The sequence below is a fragment of the Balaenoptera borealis genome (assembly GCF_965194805.1).
Source record: "Balaenoptera borealis genome assembly, chromosome: 5".
In the NCBI taxonomy this organism is placed as follows: domain Eukaryota; kingdom Metazoa; phylum Chordata; class Mammalia; order Artiodactyla; family Balaenopteridae; genus Balaenoptera; species Balaenoptera borealis.
Window position 1 is genome coordinate 98,816,897 of NC_138862.1, and position 22,361 is coordinate 98,839,257.

General features: G+C 37.3%; 1 protein-coding gene across 6 annotated transcripts in view; it reads left to right on the forward strand.

The window, feature by feature from the left end:
* Positions 1–4,357: 4,357 nt before the first annotated feature.
* ZBBX (zinc finger B-box domain containing) overlaps positions 4,358–22,361 on the forward strand; it is a 120,873-nt gene continuing 102,869 nt past the window's right edge. For 2 of the 6 annotated variants that reach the window (XM_082393956.1, XM_082393959.1), the window contains exon 1: positions 11,906–19,060. In XM_082393956.1, the coding sequence (XP_082250082.1) occupies positions 18,993–19,060 (68 nt within the window). In that variant the 5' untranslated portion in view covers positions 11,906–18,992. Of the gene's footprint in view, positions 11,874–11,900; positions 19,061–22,361 lie in introns of those variants that run through there. The other 4 variants (XM_082393957.1, XM_082393958.1, XM_082393961.1 and 1 more) reach the window with 4 other exon arrangements.

A 22,361-nucleotide genomic window follows, 5' to 3' on the forward strand; every position in this document is an offset into this window, starting at 1 on the left:
ACATGAAGACAATCCCTGACATTTCCATCTTGACTTTCTTCCATTGTAATAGAAACCCTGAGTTTTAGACAGATACCTGGTCTCCCAGATACAGACTATATTTCCAGGTTCCCTCACAGCCAGGTGTTGTCACATGACCAAGCCCTGTTTAATGGGATATAGATGGAAGGCATACATGCAATTTCCAGGTCATGCCCATAAAAGAAGTGGTGGTAAATTGAACTCTCATACTTTCACAAGAGTATTTATAGTAACTTTATTTGTAAGAGACAAAAACTAGATACAATTAAATATCCATTAAAAGGTGAGTGTATAAACAAATTGTGGTATATCTATCCAGTGAAATAGTTCTCAGCAACAGAAGGGAACAAATTGCTGATATACACATCAACATGGAAAAATTTCAAAAACATTATGCTGAGTGAAAGAAGATTTACACAAAAGAGTACAAACTTTATGTTTATAATAAATTCTAGAACAGGAAAAATTATTCCACAGTGGAAGATAGCAGATCAGTGGTTGTTTGGGGGTATTAACTGCAAAGAGGCAAGCAGGAACTTTTTGGGGATGATATATATTTTCTCTATCTTGATTTTAGTGGTAATTACATGTACACATTTGTTAAAACTCATTGGCTGTAAACTTAAAATGTGTGTAATCTATTGTATTACATTTTAAGTATATATCTCAATAATTTGGGTGAAAGAAAAGATGACCTTATTTATAGTAGAGACCAAATGGTAACAATTAAAAATCAATCATTTTGAAAAGAAGCACTTCGCAGAACTAGAAATACAAATGGCCATTAGAAAATGTTTAAACTCACTATGAAGTAAATGCAAATGTAAGATTTGCAAATTTTTATGATTGTCTCATATGAACTATTAAAAAAACAAACAGAGGATTCTGGTTTCTGGTCTGGTGAGCTTCTACTGGCAAGAAGGTTGGAAGTCACCATTCAGTCCTAACAACAAGTAAAAAGCTGAATAAACTGAAAAATCAACAGTGCTTCTTAGATCCACAAGAGAAGTGAGGTCACAGGGCCAACCACTGCCTCCAAATTATAGAGACCCATAGGCAAATACAGAGAATCACAACTTTCTGGACCAGAAGCGTCCTGGGGAACCAGTGCCAGGGTCAAGAAACCTGAACTGTAATTGAAGAATTGAAGGAGGTGTAGTGTAGACAACTCAGAAAGTTAAAAACTCCAGAAGGACCCAGTCATTGGAGGGACCACACACTTTTGTGTGTTTTGCCTCCTGAAATGCTACCACGTTCTCACAGTGAATATTGGAGGAAAACCCTTCATGCTTTTGGCAAGGGGAGGGGAAAAAGTTGTTTTTAAATATACCAGAGCTTTCTGTTCTTCTTCAGAAGATCCACCCTTAGGAGAAATTATTTAATCAGAGTCTAACCTGCTGGGGTTTTAGCGGAGCCTAACTGACCTGGGAGAAGGGAAACACCCAACTCCAGCTTGCTTTAGTCATTCTGTCCCAGCTGAAGGGGAGGTGGAACAACTGAGAAGCATATGGGAAGATCACAGTCCAGAGGCTCAGGCTCACTAAAGGACTGAGACCTAGTCATAAAATGAATATTTCCCCTCTTCCCACACCTTTCAGTACATTACTAAAGGCTTACTTACACCAGTTCCTTTTACCGAGTGCATCATGTCCAGCTATCAGGAAAAACATTGCAAGACATACTAAAAGGCAAAAAGCATAGTTCAAGGAGACAAAGCAAGCATCAGAACCAGACCCAGATATGTCAGGGATGTTGGAATTATCAGTTCCGAGGATTTAAAGCATGACTGATGTGCTGAGAGCTTTAATGGATAAAGAAGACATCATGCAAGAACAGATGGGCAATGTAAGCAGAGAGATGGACATTCTAAGAAAGAATCAAGGAGAAATGCTAGGAATCAAAAACACTGGGACAGAAATGAAGAATGCCTTTGATAGACTTATTAGTGGACTGCACATGGCTGAAGAAGGAGTCTCTGAACAGGAGGATATCTCAATAAGAACCTCCAAAATTGAAAAACAAATAGATTAAATCCTAAAAAAACCCAGAATATCCAAGTGCTATGGGACAACTACAGAAGGTGTAACATACATGCACTGGGAATACCAAAAGGAGAAGAAAGAGAGAAATATTTGAAACAATAATGACTGAGAATTTGCCCAAATAAATGTCAGACACCAAACTACAGATCTAGGAAGGTCAGAGAAGATGAAGCAGAATAAATGCCAAAAACTTTACCTAGGCATATCATTCTCAAATTATAAAAAAATCAAATATAAAGAAGCCAGAGTGTGAAACACCTTACCTAGAGAGGAGTAAAGACTGATTTCTGCTTAGAAACCATGTGAGCCAGGAGAGAGTGGAATGAAATATTTAAAGTGTTGAGAAAAAAATCCCACTGACCTAGAATTCTGGAACTTAAGAGTTAACATAGAATTATCCTTCAGGAGGGAAGGAGGAGTAAAGAATATTTCAGATAAACAAAAATTGAGGAATTTGTTTCTAGTAGACTTTCTTGAAAGAAATGTTTTTAAAAAGTTCTTTAGAGAGAAGGAAAATGGTATAGGTCAGAAACAGATCTACACAAAGAAAGGAAGAACACTGGAGAAGGAATTAGTGAAGATAAAAGAAAAACTTTTATGTTTCTTATTCTCAATTGAGCTAACACACAACAGTTTGTTCAAAATGATAATAGCAACAATGTATTCAATATTGTATACATATATATTCATATGTATATATAATGAAGTGAATGATAGCAGTGATATAATGGAGGTGAGGGGAGAATTAGGATTATTTTGTTATTATAAGGTACTCATACTATCTGTGAAGCAGTTTAGTGTTATTTGAAAGTGGACTTGGATTAGTTCTAAATGTATATGATAAATACTAGGACAACAGCTAAAAAGCATTTTAAAAAAGGTAAACTAACATACTAAGAGAAGAGAGAAAATGGAATCATGTAAAGTGCTCAATTAAAACCAGAAAAAGTAGAAAAAAGTGGAAGATAAAAATAACAACAAAGAACAAGAGCAAAAAAAAAAAGAAAAAAGTAACAAATCTGTAGACATTAATTTAACTATATCAATAATTACTTTGAATACCAATGGTCTAAATGGACCAATTAAAAGAGTGTCAGCATGGATCAAAAACCAAAATCCAACTATACATTGTCTAAAAGAAACTCACTTTAAAATAAAGGCCCATATACAAAAAAGTAAAAGGATGGAGAAATATAAACCATGCTAACACTAATCAAAAGAAAGCAGAAGTAATATTAATTTCAGACAGAGCAGACTTCAGGGCAAGGAAAGTTATCAGGAATAAAGAGGGACATTGCCTTATGATAAAAGGATCAGTTCTCCAAGAAGACATAACAATTCTTAATATTTATATGTTATATTTAACAACAGTGTTCAAATATGTGAGGCAAAAACTGGAAGAATGTTAAGCAGAAATATATAAGTTCATTATTATAGTTGGAGACTTCAACACTCCTCTATTGGAAATGGACAAGTCCAAAAGGCAGAAAATCAGTAAGGACAGAGTTGAACTCATCAATACCATCAATCAACTGGATATAAAGGACATTAATAGACTACTTTATCCAACAAGAGCAGAATATACATTCTTATAAAGCTCACATGGATTTTCACCAAGATAGACCACATTCTAGGCCATAAAACACACAGTAACAAAAAGAATAGAAATCATATAGTGTCTGCTCTCAGATCATAATGAAACTAAACTAGAAATCAATAACAGGATGATTGCTGGAAAGTCTCCAAATACTTGAAGATTAAACAACACACTTCTAAATAACACAAGGGTCAAAGAGGAAATACAAGAGAAATGAAAAAATATTTTGAACGAAATAAAAAAGACACAATTTATCAATATTTGTGTGACAGTGAAAGCAGTGCTAAGGGGGGAAATTTATAGTATTGAATACATACATTAGAAGAAAAGATCTAAAATCAATCACTTAAGTTTCTACCTTAGAAAACTAGAAAAATAAGATAAAATTAAATCCAAAGTTAGCAGAAGAAAAGAAATAAGAAGAATTAGAGCAGAAATCAATAATATTGAAAACAGGAAATCAATAGAGAAAATAAATGAAACCAATAGCTGGTTCTTTGAAATGATCAATAAAATCAATAAGCCTCTATCCAAGCCACCTAAGGCAAAATGAGAGAACAACTCTATGTCCACAGATTTGATAACCTAGATGAAACTGACTGATTTCTTGAAAGATACAATTTACCAACACATATGAAGAGATAGACTATCTGAACAGGCCTATATCTGTTAAATAAACTGAACCAATAATTAATAACCTTTTAAAACAGAAAGCACCAGGCCCAAATGGACACACTGGTGAATTCCACCAAACATTTAAGGATGGAATTATACCAATCATGTACAATGATTTTCAGAAGATAGAAGCAGAGGGAATACTTCCTAATTCATTCTATGAGGTCAGCATTGCTCTTATAACAAAACCAGAAAAAGACATTACAGGAAAAGAAAACTACAGACCAATATCTCTCATGAACATAAATACAAAAATCCTATCTTCAGGTCCATAAATACTAGGGATCACCCTTTATTCCTCAGCCTCTCATCTAATCAATTCCAAGTCCACTGATGAATTTTTCATATAAATATTGGATCCTTAAACTTTCTTTTAATTGTGCTATCTTGTCCTAGGCCACTAGTATCTGCCTGACTGTAGCAATGGGCTTTTATTCTCCCCTTTGCCAGAGTTGTGTGACTGTCACTTCTTTTCTCCCTCTTCCCCACTTCTCCTAAGTCCCTTTCAAGTTTCAGTAATGCTGGGCATTTTTAGATTCTCTAAACTTAACCATATTCTAACTCATCATGGGGATGTTTGCATATGCTTTTTTTCTACCCAGAATACTCCCTAATTTCACCCATTCCCCCAAACCAGTCTGGAGCTCCTACTCAACAATTGGGCCAAAACCAGATAGGGCATCACTTAGGCTAAGAAGCGTTTCTTGAACCTCAACTGTTGGGTTAGTTTCCTTCCTTTGTGCTTCTAGAGTATTATTTCTCATACAGATTTAGTAGTTAATATTCTGAGTTTCTTGTCTGTACCTCCCATCTAAACTGTCTTTTCTGCAAGGACAGAATACAAATCTGTCTTGTTCATCATTGTAGCCATTATTTGTCCAAGTAAATGGGACATAATAGGTCCTCAAGAAGTATTTGGCGAACGTCTACACCTTCATGAAAGCTGGCTACATTAGATGCATATGGTTTTCTGAATTAATGTGAAGATGGATACATAGGTCATGTTAACTCACAGTGGGCATAAGAATGGTAAATCTAGTATGTTCTATAGTGGAGAGAGTTGTAACAGCTCCTTTGGAATGTTTTGGGAGCAACTTCTGCAAAAGGTAAGGCTGTTATAAAACATTTCACAAAATATGATGAAAAATCTGCCCTTGGGGATCAGAGCTATAGAATAAAGTTGATGAAAGAAATTTACTGTTAGATATCTCATGTCAAACAAACCTTATAACTCTTGTTTTGTGCCTCCCAGCTTGACTGCATAAGAGAAAAAATGCAAATTTTCCCAATGAGGTACAGCTAACAGTGCATAAATCTCAAGAAGACAGTACGATACACTTATTAAAGCTTGGCAAGGATCAAAATGAATGTCTTTTTCTCTGAAATGCCAGCTTTTTTCTTTTTAAGGTTAGCTTTTCCCTAAAGCTACATCAATTATAAATAATTGTCTGCTAGCAAAACTGGCACAGCTACACTTAAAGTAAATAAACTAAGAAATTAAACTGATTCAAAAATAAACAAGAGATTTTACCTTTTTTTTGATAGAATGGCTTCAAAAGAATGCCAAATTACCTTCCTATCTTTGTATATGTAGGAATATTAATTTAAAATTATGAGAGACATAGATTAATGTTCAACCGTTGTTTAAAATAATTCTCTGGGAATCTAACTTTGGACTTGCCTTATACAGGAAGTTAGTTTAGTATTACAATTCTGACGGTCATCTTAGTCAAGATTCTTTTTTCTGTACAACTGAAATCAAGCCATGCCAGTTTAAGTAACAAAGGGGAATTTATTTTAAGGATATAAGAGTATATCATGGAACCCAAAGGCTAGAATGTAGCTAGTCCTCAGGAAAGGGAAAGCTTCCATAAAATTCCCTCCCTTCTTCCTTTTTAAAATTCCTTTTGTCCTTTCTTCCGTTTATTTTTTTTTCTTTCTCTAGTTGACATGGCAGAATATTGTTAACCCAAGAATCACCCTCTCAGTTTCAAATATACATTCTCACGAGAAAGAATCTTGTTTGAATTTATTCACGTATTTATGGACTCTGTCCACTAAATCATTACAACGGTGGGCTGGGCAGTGCAGGAAAACATGGCTGCCAAAGCTCACAGATTGTTGCCAGGCAAAGGGAGGGAAATGAGGGGCAGATTATTGGTGCACTATAGGTGTTTATTAATCTCTGGATGGAACCAAGAAATACTAACCTCATATTAAATCAGAGGATGTAGTAAAAAAAAAAAGAAAGAACATAATGTTATATTCAAATAAAGTGTCTTTCTAGTTCACCTGAGTTCTATCTTCATCTACTCTGAACCTGTTTACCTAAGTTGTATGTAGGTGTATTTGTATTGGCAACACATGTTTCAGGGACCAATGCCAGTTCTTTTATTTTTACCACTTATGTAGTCCATGCTTCTCAGCGGTAAATATATGAATGACAGTGAGAATAACTGAGGATCACATTAATAAATTCATTCAGGGTGTCATGCTCATTTGTGAGGACCTTGCAATGAACACTGCTGGATAAAAAAGGCCAAGTATGAGTTTCATATCCATCTATTTTAGCAATGTCGGATGAATGTCTCTCTCAAAACCACTTCCTCCATAGTTTTTAGAAGGCTCCTGGGACGTTTTCAAAACTCCTCCTTTAGTTTTGGTTACTCTCTATATGCTGATGACACTCTAATATACATGGCCAACCCCATCACTTTCCCAACAACTTGACCTATATTTTACTTTTCATTATTTCCAATTGCTATCTCAAAAGTAAAAATTTCAAAACTGAACTCATTTCTGTGCCATCTCTTCAAACCTCACTCTGTGAACTGTTTCCTGTTCTTCGACAACCACGTTTCTTCAGTCTTCAAATCCTGTTGTAGTTTATGAAATCCCCTTGAATCTATTATCTTTGGCCTGTGCCCTCTGCATTGATTTATTCCAGACTCATCATTTCTATCTCAGACTAATATAACCATATTTTAAACGTGTCTCTTTGTCTCCATTTTCTCCTTTGGCTCTATTTTCACATTACCACCAGAATTATCTTTAAAAGATGCTGTTATAAGCATACTGAGATGATTAATTTCTGTTTTAAAAACAATTTTGTAATTTCCATTGTGAACAGTGTAATGTCGAGGTGCTTTTAAATTTGACCCCAGCACAGCTTTTTATCCTATCTCCCTGCCACACATGCTATGTTTGAACCACCCAGAACTTCTGGCCATGCCATACACGTCTTGTTCCCATACTTTGTGAATATAATACTTGCTATATTACATATTAATTATTTGTTATCTCTCACTTCCCTCAATAGACAATGGGTTACTCAAGGGCAGAGATACAGTCTTTGCTCCTATTTGTGTCCCTCTTAGGGCAGTGTCTGCAATAGAGCTGGTGTTGAATAAATGCTGGTTAAAAACACTATGCCCATCCAAAAAGCTTATACATTTATTTTTCAACTGGGAAAGGACTGCACATTGCAGGAAGCAGGAATTTATCATATGCCCTGATGATTTTCCTCCACTTTTGAAACATCAGTGATCATTGCCTTGTGTTATGAAAATTTATTTGCTGAAGAATTCTGTGTCATAGGTGACAGCCAGAAATTACAATGCTGAGAAAAATTATAAAATGACAATCCCACCTCCTAACTACAAGTTTCTTCTTTTTCCTTTTTAAGTTTAGTCCTTAAGATATATTTAAATATATTTATATCATCCTAATTTACATTTTTGAGAAATCTTTTTGTTATTTTATGTTGCCTCTAAAGCTTGGCTACCCTTGACAATTTGAAAAATCCCATACGTATATAATAGGACACATAGTCAGTGTCTGTCAGGGCATGAAGAAACTAGATGCTCCATTTCAAAGTAAAGCTAAATTTCAGGACGTGTAAAAGGGAGATGGTGGAAAACCTGTTTTACAATCCTGAACTGACAATCAACTTCTGCCTAAAAAAAAGTTTGAGGAGCCAAGAGTGGAGTGAAGATTGAAAGAGTACTTTTGGCCAGTTTCTGGTCTACCATGTGTCCCATCTCCCTTCAGAAGAGGAAGGCTTGGTACCTACTATCAAAATATAATTTCAATAGTTAAGAACATGATGTTCTATAAATATAGAATTTACATGTTTCTTTTATTCATTAAGGCGGGAACTACCAGGATGGTTTAAGCTGGTTCAAAAATCTAGATGCAAATGATGTGAAAATTGTAGATGAAAAAAACCCCTACCGATTAACATGTAACTTCACAGAAACAGAGCTTTATGATTAGTAAAAGATGATCACACAAAGGTACATTTTCCTAGAGGATAAGATAACCTTTGAGTGGACTCTTAGAGTGTATCTGAAAAGACATGTAGTTATTCCTTTAACTTATTTCCAGGTTTTGGATAATGTCTGTTGACAGTCCCTGACTGTCATTTCAAGCCTGGTAAGATGTACATCAATGGGTCCCTGCAGCTGGGGACACAGTTGGCTGGTTTTTTATTCCATCTGAGGAGTCAGAAGTACAATTGTTAGGCTGGCGGGTTGCTGGTGTTTGAGCCAAAGAGAGGTGACCACGTGGCTGTCCTGCATTCCCACAGCGTGGCAGGGCAAAGGGTGAAAGAGCGTTTCTACAGGTCTGACATGGGACATGCAAAAACGTAAGAGAAAGTGGGTCATTTAAAACTCTCTCCAGGAGGACCACTGATATCCTACAGAGAGAAGTGAGAATGATCACTTGATGCCTAGGGGCTCAATAAGCAAAGGTCTGAGAACGTGCCACCTGCATCCAGAGCAATGCAGGTAAGAAGTCCCCACTGGATGGAGTGGAGAGGTCTTCGGAGAATGGTCTGCTTTAAACACCCGGGAGGCTCATAACCAGGCAAGTTAAGACTGTTCTGTTTTAACCCTCATCCTTTCCTGTGACCCTAACACAGGCAATCAGTAAGACTGAAACATGAATGGATGATGAGGAATGGAAACTCAAGCTTTTCTTAATGTTTGCTTGACTCCAGGCTTCCCTGCATTCCGGAGGCCCAACCACTGTGAAAGAGAACAGCCTTAATGTTAAGTCACATGCAGAGTTTTGACAATTATGTGGGACTGGACATTTGTATTACTCATCTAAGAACTTTTATTACCTGTGAGTGACTAGAAAGTCCTGAGACCAGCCACAGTTTTCCTCCAGGTAGTGCCTACCAAGTACAAAATAAGGTTACTTGATGAGCTGGGCTTGCTTAATGGAAGTGTGTGTGTGTATGTGTGTGTGTGTGTGTGTGTGTATGAGAGAGAGAATGTATCTTTTTAAGCATGATGTTGCAGTTATTTTTTTGAATTCAGTAAGTCTGTGCTCTCAATTTCTTCATGCTTAATTTTTATCTCTTTAAACTGAATATTTCTAGTTCAGAAAACTTACATTCAGATCTTGTCTTCAGACTGACACAATGAAGCATGGATTTGGATTTGCCCAAACTCTCAGGAATACTGTCCTCCTGATACAGATGTGGTAACCTATTTGCACAATTGCTGGTGTGCCAGTTAAATGCATTCTGCTTCAGCAGAAAGGATATTTTATCTCTAGAGGTGTTACTGTTTCTACGTGTTTCATTTCATTTTGTCACTAATCATGGTTTTGAAAGACAAGCACTTCCTATTTTTCACTTTACTATGTAACTTGGCATGGGATTATTTTCTGGCTGTGCTTTGTTTTGCATAAGTATGCATAAACTCAGATATTTCCCTAAATATAAGTGTGATCATGTCCATTTAAGGCTTCTGAAAAGTGCCAGAATAATTTATACAATATTTTTATGAGTTTAATTTTCTGTTGCGCCAGTCCATGCATTGTAAAAATTCTTTTCTGAAGTAAAAAAAGTGCGGTACAGAAGTGATCAGAGTTTTTGTGCAGCATACTGCTGTTGATTGAGTCAGAATTGAAGTTTGTTTACTGTTCCCGCTGTCTGGAATGTTCCTTGCTCCGACTGCCCCACGTCTTCCTCTACCCCTGCATTCAGAGACCTCTCTGACCATCTAACCTAAACTTGGGCTCAGTTATTTTCTATTTCTTGATCCTTATTCTTCAAAGCCCCTGACCTATAATTATATGTTTGTGTATTGTCTTTCTGCTGGCAGTAAAATATAAGATGGACAGCAGGAGGGGTTATGCTTTCTTCACTGCAGTATTTTCAGAACCTGGAACAGTGGACTCTCAATAAATATTTGTTGAATAAATGAATGAAGGGATGCATACTGGAAATACCATTCCTGATCATTCAAAGAGCACAGCTGTCTGAGAAACACAGTCTTGCACAAGAAACTTCTAGTAGTATTACACATCCACTTGAAAGTTGTCATTGTATTAGATTTAAAGGAAAGACTTGGTGAATTTATAGCATGAACAGTAAGATAACCACCATAGCCTCAAAACCACCATATTTGCCAAATATTTAGCACCTACTCTTGGCCTGGTTTAGTGCCAAAGACTTAACATACATTATTTCATTTACTCTTCCGTGTTACACCATGTGTGAACTAAACGTATCCTTACCTCATTTAACCAATTAAACTGGGTCTTACAGCTTACCCGAGGTCGCACAGTAGGTGAGTTGTGGCAGGACCAGGACTCAAACTCAGGTCTGCCTTCATTTCAAAGCCCAGTCATAACCACATGACTATCATTGTCTTTTCTTATCCATGCTGGTTATAATCTTATATAGCTGACTGCCAAGGGAAAATATTTGATGTGTTCTTAAATGAGTATTGGCAGGCACATTAATGTGGAAAGCAGTGGCGCAAGAGTTAGTGTCTTAACTATAATACTTGAGATTATTAGTCCAGTAACAAGATAGATTCAGTGTGGAGAAGCATAGAAATTTTTTTGACTGACTGATTGCAGAACCAACCAGACATCCTACTTGCAGCATATATAAAAACAGAGATTAAAAACTACAGCTTATTTAAGAAGCCAAAAATAAGTTCACCACAGGTGACACTCTGGAAAAGTTGGAGAAGTGTGAGTTGATATTCTCTCTCTCCCCCCTCTCTTTATCTCTCTCTCAACTCTTAAACTCACATATCCCCATGGGTCCTGTATTTGATACAAGGAAAAGAGAGTTCTAGGCTTGTCAAAGACTTAGATTCTAGTCCTGACTTTGCCTATTGTGACCTTTGATGAGTGACTGAACAGTATGTACGTGGGAGTTCTGAACTACTTGGGTTAATTCTTCTTGCGTCTGCCATTTGCTAGCTTTGTAATTTTGGGTTGTTATTCAAACTTTCTGAAATATGGTAGGGGCTCAGTAAGTGTTAGCCCAGTGTTACCCACTCCAGCACAAAGCTTCTGGCACCTGCCCTTTCCTTCTGTTCCTCTCCTCTCCCTCTTCCTACTTCTCTGCAGGGCTCCCTTGCTCCCTCTGCGGGCCGAGAGCCGCAGTACCAAGCCTTCTGGTTGCTATGGGTACCGAGGTAACGCGGTAACCAAGGAGACAAGGCGGAAGCTCCCGGCAGCTCGCTGCGGCGGGCGACGGTGACGCACACGTCTGGGGGCTCCAGGTGGGTCGGCTGGGTGCGGTGGCGGCGGGCCTCGCAGTCGGCGTAGCGGGCAGTGCGGCGGGTCTGGGTGGTACGGGGAGCGGGCCGGAAGGCGGGAAAGGAGACGGGGCCCCAGGGGAGCTGGGGGCGCCGGCCCAGCGGGTGTTTGTTGAGCTCCTGCCTTGTGCCCGCCACAGTGCCAGGCGCTGCAGGAAGCGGCCTAGACTCCCGGAGTTGGGAGTCTTCTTTTTTGCCAAAGAAAAGACTTCCCAGCCCTTGATGCTAATGGAGACATGAACGAGGGTGAACCCTAAACAGTGAAACCTGGGCCTTCGTCACATCACTTGTACCCTTTCTGCAACCCAGCCTTTTCGAATGAAGTCTTTTTGAGTCTTATTTGAAAAATTTGGTGCCCTGACAAACCATCATCACACCTACTTTTGTAGCCTTCTTTCTGCCTGGGTGGCCACATGCATACGCTTCATTCTAGAAGTCCACTCCTCCCTAAAGGTCACGGTGAGGGGCGCCAGATTCCTGAGAAATCTGAAGCTGTGGAAGTTTTTTCTTCTTCCTCCCATCAGCATTCGAGGAGCTTAGATATATTGTGTAAGTTCAGTTATGTATTTTTTATTTGTGGAGTTATCAAGACTCATTAAAAAAAAAATCCTATAAAGTTGATGCCTACCCAGGATTAAAAACTATGTAAACTGTATGTTTATGGAAGATGAGAAAACACACACAATGCACACACCTCTACTTCCCTCTAGCACCTTATCTTAGAGGCTACTAGAGGTCTGCCCTGACCTCCCATAATGTTGCCAGTTGTATTACAAATTAATTATTTGAAAGAATCTCAGTCCTTTATTTCCTTCAAAACATTTAATACTTCCTACAATTATTTTATTTGCTTTTAATTTTTTTTCCTACTTCCTTCACCAGAGTGTAAGTTTAGTGAGGGTTAGTACTATACCTGTCTGGTTCACCTTGTTCCTCAGTGCTTAACCTGATACCTGGCACATGGAAAAAAGAAAACAAAAAGATTTGTTGAAGTGGGAAAGAGGGTGTGTTTGTTTTAAATTTGTTTTTCATGGAGTTGATTATACAGAAAATTCAAAGCAGTAGAAAAATATTAAATACTAAAACCTAGCACATTATTATTGACAGTACACTATGTGTAGACACTCTACTAATTGCTAGGGATTCAAAGATCAATGGTAGGACTACCCTCAAATATCTGGGATACTTGGGGAAATAACATCTATATAAGCAAAGCAGCAAAAATAACACAAGACAGAATATAGTAGCAAGTGAGTGTAATACACATTATGTCCTTAAAGGAGAGAAGCTCGTTTCTGATGGAAGAAACCTTCATGGTAGAGGTGGCCTTTGAACTGGGCACTGAATAGAATAAAACTCGGTGAGCTGAGAAGTGGAAAATAAAGCATAAGGCATAATGGATAATGGAGAATCTTAAGTACCAAGCTGAGTAGCTGGGTATTTTTTTTTTATAAATTTATTTATTTATTTTTTGTCTGTGTTGGGTCTTCGTTGCTGTGCACCGGCTTCCTCCAGTTGCGGTGAGCGGGGGCTACTCTTCATTGTGGTGCGCGGGCTTCTCATTGTCGTGGCTTCTCTTGTTGCCGAGCATGGGCTCTAGGCGCACAGGCTTCAGTAGTTGTGGCACGTGGGCTCAGTAGTTGTGGCTTGCAGGCTCTAGAGCGCAGGCTCAGTAGTTGTGGCACACGGGCTTAGTTGCTCCGTGGCATGTGGGATCTTCCTGGACCTGGGCTCGAACCTGTGTCCCTTGCATTGACAGGCAGATTCTTAACCACTGCGCCACCAGCGAAGTCCCTGGGTATTTTTTTTTCCTGTGTTTAGGGGGAACTATTTAGAGGCAAAATACAGAGCAATCTGACACTCAAAAGGGTTTCAATGGTGTTTAAATAAATTGCTGTAAAATTTAGAAAATAGTTTTGGTAAAACAGTTCTTACTCTAAATTTCCTTTTTATGATAGGTTAAGAGTATGAAGGGGGGGAGAATATGAATGATATGAATTAGTTATTTTAAGTATGTAGAACAATTTACATTTTAAATCCTAAGAGGAGCTAACAGGACTGAGAATAAAATTGTAATTTCTGGCTTTGTCACCAATCTTGGATGGGTGCCTTAATTTTCCCATGCCTAAAATATTCACAAGAGAGCACCTAGGATAACAGTAGATTGTATGAGAATGGATGGGAGAAATAAACTATAAATATATAAAAGGACTTAGGTTTCTAAAAGGTATGATTTATAAATTTAAAACTTATATTTTTTATAATCATATAAAGTTTTTAGTTGATACAGAATAATAATTATATATTACTTTATTATTGTGCCTTTAAAACTTTGTTAAACTCTAGAAGAGTTTCTTTGAGTCTGACCCAGAGGCTCATTATGTAAAAATAGATGAAATCAGGGCAGCTGTGGGTAAAGCAGAGCCTTGATGCTCCCCTCATTTGCTTCTCAAGGTAGTTTCTAAGGCTGCCCCCTTCTCTAACCCGGAACTCTCTGAAGCCCTTTATAGGCCACGAATCAGAGACCTTTTGTTCAGTATTCTGCAAATTAGGGAGGGGGAGATCCCTACCTTTTTATACTGGATAAACTGAAGCTCAGAGACCCTCTAACACAAAGATCTTCTGAACTTAAACCCGGTATCTTTTAATATCACTTATCATTTTTATTTTATTTAAATCAATTTTTATTGAAATATAGTTCATTTACAATGTTGTGTTGGTTTCAAGTGTACAGCAAAGTAATTCAGTTATATATATATATATATATATATATATTCTTTTCCATTATAGGTTATTACAAGATATTGAGTATAGTTCCCTGTGCTATACAGTAGGTCCTTGTTGGTTATCTATTTTGTATATAGTAGTGTGTATATTTTAATCCCAAACTCCTAATTTATCCCTTCCCCCACCCTTTCCCCTTTGGTAACCGCAAGTTTGTTTGCGATGTCTGTGAGTCTATTTCTGTTTTGTAAATAAGTTCATCTGTGTCATTTTTTTAGATTCCACATATAAGCGATATCATATGATATTTGTCTTTCTCTGACTTACTTCACTTAGCATGATAATCTCTAGGTCGATCCATGTTGCTACAAATGGCCTTATTTCATTTTTTTTCAGGGCTGAGTAATATTCCATTGTTATTCTTCATGGAACTACTTATCATTTTTAGTTGGAAATTATCTTAAAAGGATATCTTGCCCCTTGATATTTAAAGCCAAACTTTTTCAGTTGTTCTCAAGGGAACTGGCACATAGAAGGTGAAAAGTGAGTGACTTGGGTACCATTTAGTGCCCTGAAGCAGTGTTTAATTATCAAATATTTTAGTTGGTTGAAAGATTGAATGCAGCCTGGATGTTAATCTCTGATTTACTTTCAGGTTCTATGGTAGGAGAAAATGACATATATTTATTTAGTAGGGCACTCAAGCATAAGATGTTATGCTAAGGACCATGTGTTTACAGTTCTTTCCTTAGATTAAAAAAAAAAAAAAAAATATATATATATATATATATATATATATACACACACACACACATATATATTTAAAATAAGGATCATATCAGGCAGAGAAACTGTTAAAATTCTTTTATTAATTTAACTATTTTTGATTAAATTCATTTTCATTTAACATTTCTTGCTTAGGCCTTTGATTTCTAAGTACTATGGTAAATACCCATCCCCAAAAGCTTGCTTATTAGACCCCTTGAAAGTGCTAAAGTAAAGAAAAATCCTTATTTATTGGCTTTTAAGTTCTCATCTCTAAGATGATCTGGGTTGTTAGAAGAATCAACTAACCTTAGATAAGTTTTCAGTTATATGAAAACAGTGGTTTCCCAAATATCCCATTCTGCCAATGGTGTGATGGTAAATTCTCTGAGCCTAGGGCAGCTCTTGAATACTTGGAGTTTCTAGATTTATAGAGCATAAATTCCTTGTTTCCATTCTGTTGTGGCAGGCCTTGATGCTTGGGTTGCTTTCCCAAAATGGGAACTTATGTAGAAGGATCATTCAAACCATCATGGGCAGTTCTGGGTCGTATTGTGTGTATGTGTCTGGGGAAGAACAAGCTTGGGGACAAAAATGATGCAGTCTAATAAATCAGGTAACTAGAAAAATTTCCAAATAACTACTGAACTTTTGGTATTCAATTATAAGAAAAAAATTATTGATCAAAGGACACATGGAATTATGAGGTTTGCATAACAGAGAGTATATCTATTTCCATGGTTCCATTAAGTGACTAAAGTTTTGTGCCTTGCTGTTCTTCCTGCTGACATTGTTATATCCTTGCTGTCCCAAGAACGGTGACTAATTCTCTTTTGGTTTCAGGAAAGGAAACAGGCAGAAGAGCGTGACTCACAATTATAATCTTCCTTTTTTTCTTCATGCAAGAAGATTGGCCTTTGTTTGTGGCTTGATAAAACATTTAATTGAGAAGAAGCCTTACTAATTGCATTCAGTGAAGTGAAATGCCCCCTGAATAAGACTATTTATTGGCTAAGTCACGTTATCAGCAGAGCTATAAATCTGAATCATCTCATCCTAATGAAATTTACAGATTTTTCTTTCATTCATTTCAGTCCTTGTGTATCAGTTCAGCTTTATGCATAATGTACATACACATATAAAATTGTGTATCTCAATGCATAAATGAAGTTAAGGCAATTTAAGTTATTTTAATTAATCAGACATATTAACTTTGGGGATTCTTTTATTTTATTTTTTGATGATAATGGTAATGATAACATTATGGAACTTTTCACGAAAAACTTACCGACAGTAGATGAGTGTCCAGCAGTTGGATTTCCTGATTTAGATCAAAAAGAGATACATAGACTCTCTGTTACTCTATGTCCTAGAAGTTTTTAAAAGATGCTTTTTGTAGTCTCTGATAGAAATGAGACAAAGGTTTTACCTACAAAGAAGGGGTAGAAGCAAACCAAATTTTGTTTTTCATTCCTGTGGTATCTTTGGTTTTCTTTGACTCTGATTTTAGCTTTGAGAGACAGGACTTAGTGGTTGAGAAATGCATCTGAGTTAGACGTCTCTCCTAAGTACTTTCTTCTTTCAGAATGTCGCACGGTATTGTCTTTATTTGTGTGGTTTCCCCTTGATTGTGAGTCCTCTGAGGGAAGACACCATGTCTTATTTACCATTGTGACTTCAGTACCCACAATAGGGCTCACAAAGGAGCAGCTAAATAACTGTTGATTGAAGGCACAAATATACTTTGTCCTATGATGCAGCCATTACATTACTTACAGTATAAAATTATTTTGTATAATTCCATTTTGGAATTCTCTTCAGAGAATAAATTGCCTTAGAATTTCCTCTAAGGAATTAAAAATCTACCCTTTCAGGCTAAATCTGATTTCTGGAGGTAGAGTAATTTGAAACTAGATTTGAGTGAACAAAGTAGTTGCTCCTGCTGGCCACCATCATTTTTAGTTTTGAATGAGGTATAGCAAAGTAGATTTGTGTGTTTGTTGGATATATGATGGACTCTGCAGACAGTCTCAAAAGAGGCATTCCAAAAATGTTTTGATCAGTGGTTGCATCATTGGAATTGTAAAATAATCTCCCAGAGATTCGATTCATTCGATAGTGTTGACCTTAATGTCACAGTAGACTTACACTTGATTACTCCTGTTCTGATGTCTTCTCTGCTTAAGTCTTTGAGCATACCTTCTAGGCTTATTTCCTGTTCTTCCTTCTAAAAGTTTCAGTGATTCTCATTAGCTACAGAACACATTCCAAATGCTTTAACTTGGGATTTAATGTCGCCCATTATTGGGCCTCAGCCTACATTTCCAAGTTTACACCGACTTTTCCCCCTCCATTCAAGAGCTGTTTTCTTCTAGCAGTGAGGAAAGTTCATCCCATCCATATCTTTATATATTAGCCCCCCTTCACCTTAAAGCCCCACTTTAAATGCTAGCTAGCTTGAATTCTCTTCTTTTGCTCCCCTCTTATAGCTGTAAGTTTTATAGCCTTTGTGATTCCTACCTTGTTTTATGGCTTTTATATATAGGTCTTATATGCCCTATTTGACTCTACACTATTTGAGCCCAGAGAACAGATCTCCTTGGGCTTTGACTCCTTCATGTCTCTCAGTACAGTGCTGTGCATATAGCAGAGCCTTAATAAATATTTATAGGGGTTATGAGCACATGGGAGCACATATATAAAATGACGGTATCAAATGGTTTGGGCATTTATGACTATGGACTCTATTATATTGCCTCATATTTAAGAGTGTTTGGAATTTGGAAATTTTTATTCATATAAAAATCTAATAGTTGTGCATGGGATTCAGCAGTTCAGCATTACAGAGTAAATTATTGTAGAACCGTGAGTAATTGGGATACTCAGGAAATAGGGTGTTCTGAATAATTTAATTTTCTGACTAACTGGGAGTTAGGCAAAAAATCTTTTTTGTTTCATTTCATGTTGAAAAATTCTTTCTAAATATGGTAATTTTTGATCTTAGGCAAAGAGCATCATTAAATTTTTCTTTGATAAATGAGGATACTAGAATGCCTTTGGGTAATTATTGCATACCTTAATTCTCATTTTATATTATCGTATATGTAAAAAAAAAGGTTTTCAAGTTTGGATTGTGTTTCTTTTCACTACCTACCTAGCTTTGGATATTATTTTTGGCTGGGAACAAATACCTGATATATATTGTTATAATCTTAATCATAGAAAGAGCCAGAATATGTGCTCTATTTGTCTTAAGGAATTCATTCTTCACTTTCAATTTCCACAGTCTTTTGCTATATAATTATTGGTAAAATTTTAGTTCCGTCAGATATGTTATAGTTATAACTATATTAGCATATAAATATTTGTATAACAATAATATATTTATCATTTATAATAATTTCTTGTTGTTTTACCATTGATTCGATGTTTTCCCTCATAATGTTTTCTTGTTTAAAAATTTTCCTGAGTTATATGTATTTTCAAATTTGTAACGTTAACCACTTTATGTTGACATAATTCTTTTGCCTTTGTTACTTTTTCAGAAGTTTTCACAAATCACAATAATTTTTAGACAATACTAAGACAGTAATCATGAACACCAAAGATTTTGTGGTTCTTCCATGGGGAAAACCTGGAAATTCTGTAAAGCTAAAATATAAGTAAGTGCATATGTGTTTATTACTTAAATAGAATAGTTGCTAAAGTTTCTGTATCTTATAATTTAAAGTATTCTTTTCCTATGAGGCTGTTTAGAGTTGAAATAAAATATTGTGAATTCTCATCTCCATTTTCTTCACATTGCTCTATTTTAAGAGAGTAGGTTTGAAATATTATAAATCTATAATGGTTTAAAAATGAGGACTAAAAATACTTACGCCACAAGAATCTATGCGAATTGGGTTCATCAACTATTGAAGCAATACAACAGAAAGTTACAAATATTTTTGTAACACTTATACAAAATTAGAAAAGAATCACCCTGAAGAAACTGAAAGAAATTGAAATTTAGGGAGACTGTTAAAGTGAGAGACCTTTAAACAAGGAATAGAAATCACTAACTACCCTTGCACTTTGCATCGTTAAAGGACTTTATGTTGAATTCACCTTTCCCAGGACGGGTACCTTCTGTCCTAGATTGCCTTGGAGATGCATTCGGCCTGAGTCAAGCAATTCTGGGTATCCTAGAAATTTCAGGACATGGTAGGGGTACCAGAAGGTTCAATATACCATTTCCCTTTGAGATCATCTAGAGTCACTGGGAATTCCCAAGGCCTTCCTCTCAAATATGATTCAGGGCCAGCCATCATGGGTTGGGGGCAGACTGTCAATGTTTAATTTTAGTTTCTGAGTTCCCTGATCCAAGTAAATAGTCTTGTGGTTACTCAGTGTCTTCAGAGCTTTCCTAATTCTCCCTTTACTTTTGAGATACTGTGTGGAAAAGCATTTTGTCAACAGGAAAAAGTTATATGGCATTATCATTATTAGGTTTACTAGTTTTTGGTAGGGAGGGGAGCTATCCAATTGCTAGTATTACCAATTTTACTTTTTTAATGCAAAAAGAGAAGGGGCAATGCATTTTGGTGATATGTTTTAAGTCTGTGTGTATATACCTATAAACATTCATCCAACAAACATTTGTTAAGTACACATAGTCTATACACTGTGCTAAGGAACAATGGATACAAAAGAAGAAAGTCACAATCTTTGCCCTCAGGTAGCTTGTGGAGGATGTGAATAAGTAAAATTACATTTACAAAGCAGTGTGAAACATGGTGTGATATTAAAACACAGGTAGCTATAAGAACATGGCCCAAACTGCTAGGCCAGGGGTGAGGAGGTCTCCAAGCTTTGCCTGAAAGATGCAGTTAGTTGGGTAGTTACTGGGTGAAACTTGTTTCAAGGCACACAGACACATAGTCTGGGGACTTTCAGACATATCCATTTCGCTAAGATTAATAGAACAAAATTGGTGAGAACGGCAATTCATGTAGCTAATAAATTAACTTCTATGCCACACTAAGGAGTTTGGGATTTATCTTGGAGATGAGGGGGAATCACTGTTCCCTGGCCTGCATATCTCCCTGGTCCACCCATGAACCACAACCCATAGAAACTAGGGCGGGAACACCCATTCTATGGTAATTGCTCTGGAGTTTCTTTTCTTGCCCTTTCCTTGTTCCACATCTTTCTTATTTGACGTTGTCTCAACAATTGTCTTAATGTTGTCTTATGTTTTGGTGTTCTCCAATTCCTCTCTACTCTTTTCCAGCCTCCACACTATTTCTGTGGGCTGTTTCTGCCTCTTGGATTTGTTGTGTTGACACGGTCCCTGTGGGATCAACTTTAGTTGCCCTTCTGGCTCTGTGTCTAAGGCTGTCTCCAGGAAGAATCTTTTATTTTGTTCCAGACCCACGGAATTGCACCATCAACTTGACCACTTGGTCAGTAGGCCAGTTGCTTTTTTTCAGTCGCACCCCCTTCCTCTACCATAGTGGGGACTTTCAAAACATCAAAAGTTTTGTAAGCAAACAAGTGACACAATCACATGTGTGCTTTTGAACTCTTCCTCTGGAGGCCATGTGGAAAGTGTTGTGGGCCACTGAGTCTTTGGGCCACTAATCCTGAACTGTGTCCCCAGCCCACCCCAGAGTGAATTAGTTCAGGAAGTGGCATCACTGGCTTCCTGGTTGCTCCTGGGTTATCTCAGGTTCCTTCCTTGTCCCTTCCTTGGTCAGTCACCTACTTCTGGTCAGTCTCCAAGTCCAGTTAATTCTATTTTCTTATATTTCTCAAATGTTCCCATTTTTCTTTCCACTGTCTCCGTCCTGTCAGACCAGCACAGTCTCTCTGTTATTAGGATTACTGAGATAGTCTCCTAACTGGCTGCCTTGCTCTCAGCCTTACACCCTCTGATTAATATTCCATGATACAGCCAGAGTGATCTTTCTAAAGTGCAAGTATTATCAAGTCTCAATTCTCTTAAAACCTTTTAAAAATTCTTGTTGCTCATAGAATACAAATCCCAATTCCTCATCATGGCCTACACAGCTCTTCATAATCTGGCCACTGTCCACCTCAGCAGTTCCATTTCTTGCCACTCTCCCCGTCCTGCACTCAATGCCTGGGCACATGGAACTTCTAGTTCCTGGACCCACACATCACTCTTTTCTACTGGTACCCACACTTTTCTTTCTTCCTGGAACACTGCTCTCACCACCTCCCTTTGACTGGCTAAGTCCTTTCATCCCTTGGGACTCAGCTTAGTCTTCACTTCCACCAGGAACTGTTCCTACGGCCCCAGGGGCTGGGTATGTGCCCTTTCTGTGTGCTCAGGTATCTCCCTATACTTCTCCAATGAAAACACCATTATACTATACTTCAATTACCTTCATCCTTGTCTACGTTCCTTTCTATAATGGAAGCTCCATTGGGTCTCACATCCTATCACTTACGACAGTGCTTGTTTGTAGTAGGGGCTGAATTACTCCTTGTGGAACAGATATAATGAAAATAATGCCTGTCTCTCTCAATATCTTCACCAGCTTCTCTGAACGCTCTAGACAGTTTTCGCCTCCTCTCACTTTCCATATATCTTCCTGGACTGTCCACTTGGGGACATATCTTTGGCCCGCTTGCTCTTTGGTGGATTGCTCACCACCTCTCAATTATTTCTCTCTCTTATCTTCATTATTCTTATTTTGGTTCCTTGCCATGGCACACATACCCAAGTAGCCCACACTACTTGATTATAATAAGACACTAATGAAATAACGAAGGAAGAGATTTAAACTCATGATAGAGAATGAAAGCTAGAGAACTAGGTTGGTTTACTTCTATGAAAGAGAGACTCAGTGACTAATGCTGACAAGGGACCAGAATTGTAGAATGAAGAAAATAGCTTGCGTCAAAAGCTTGATGAACTTCAGATATTATTACGAAAGCTCTTGTACAGGAATCTGT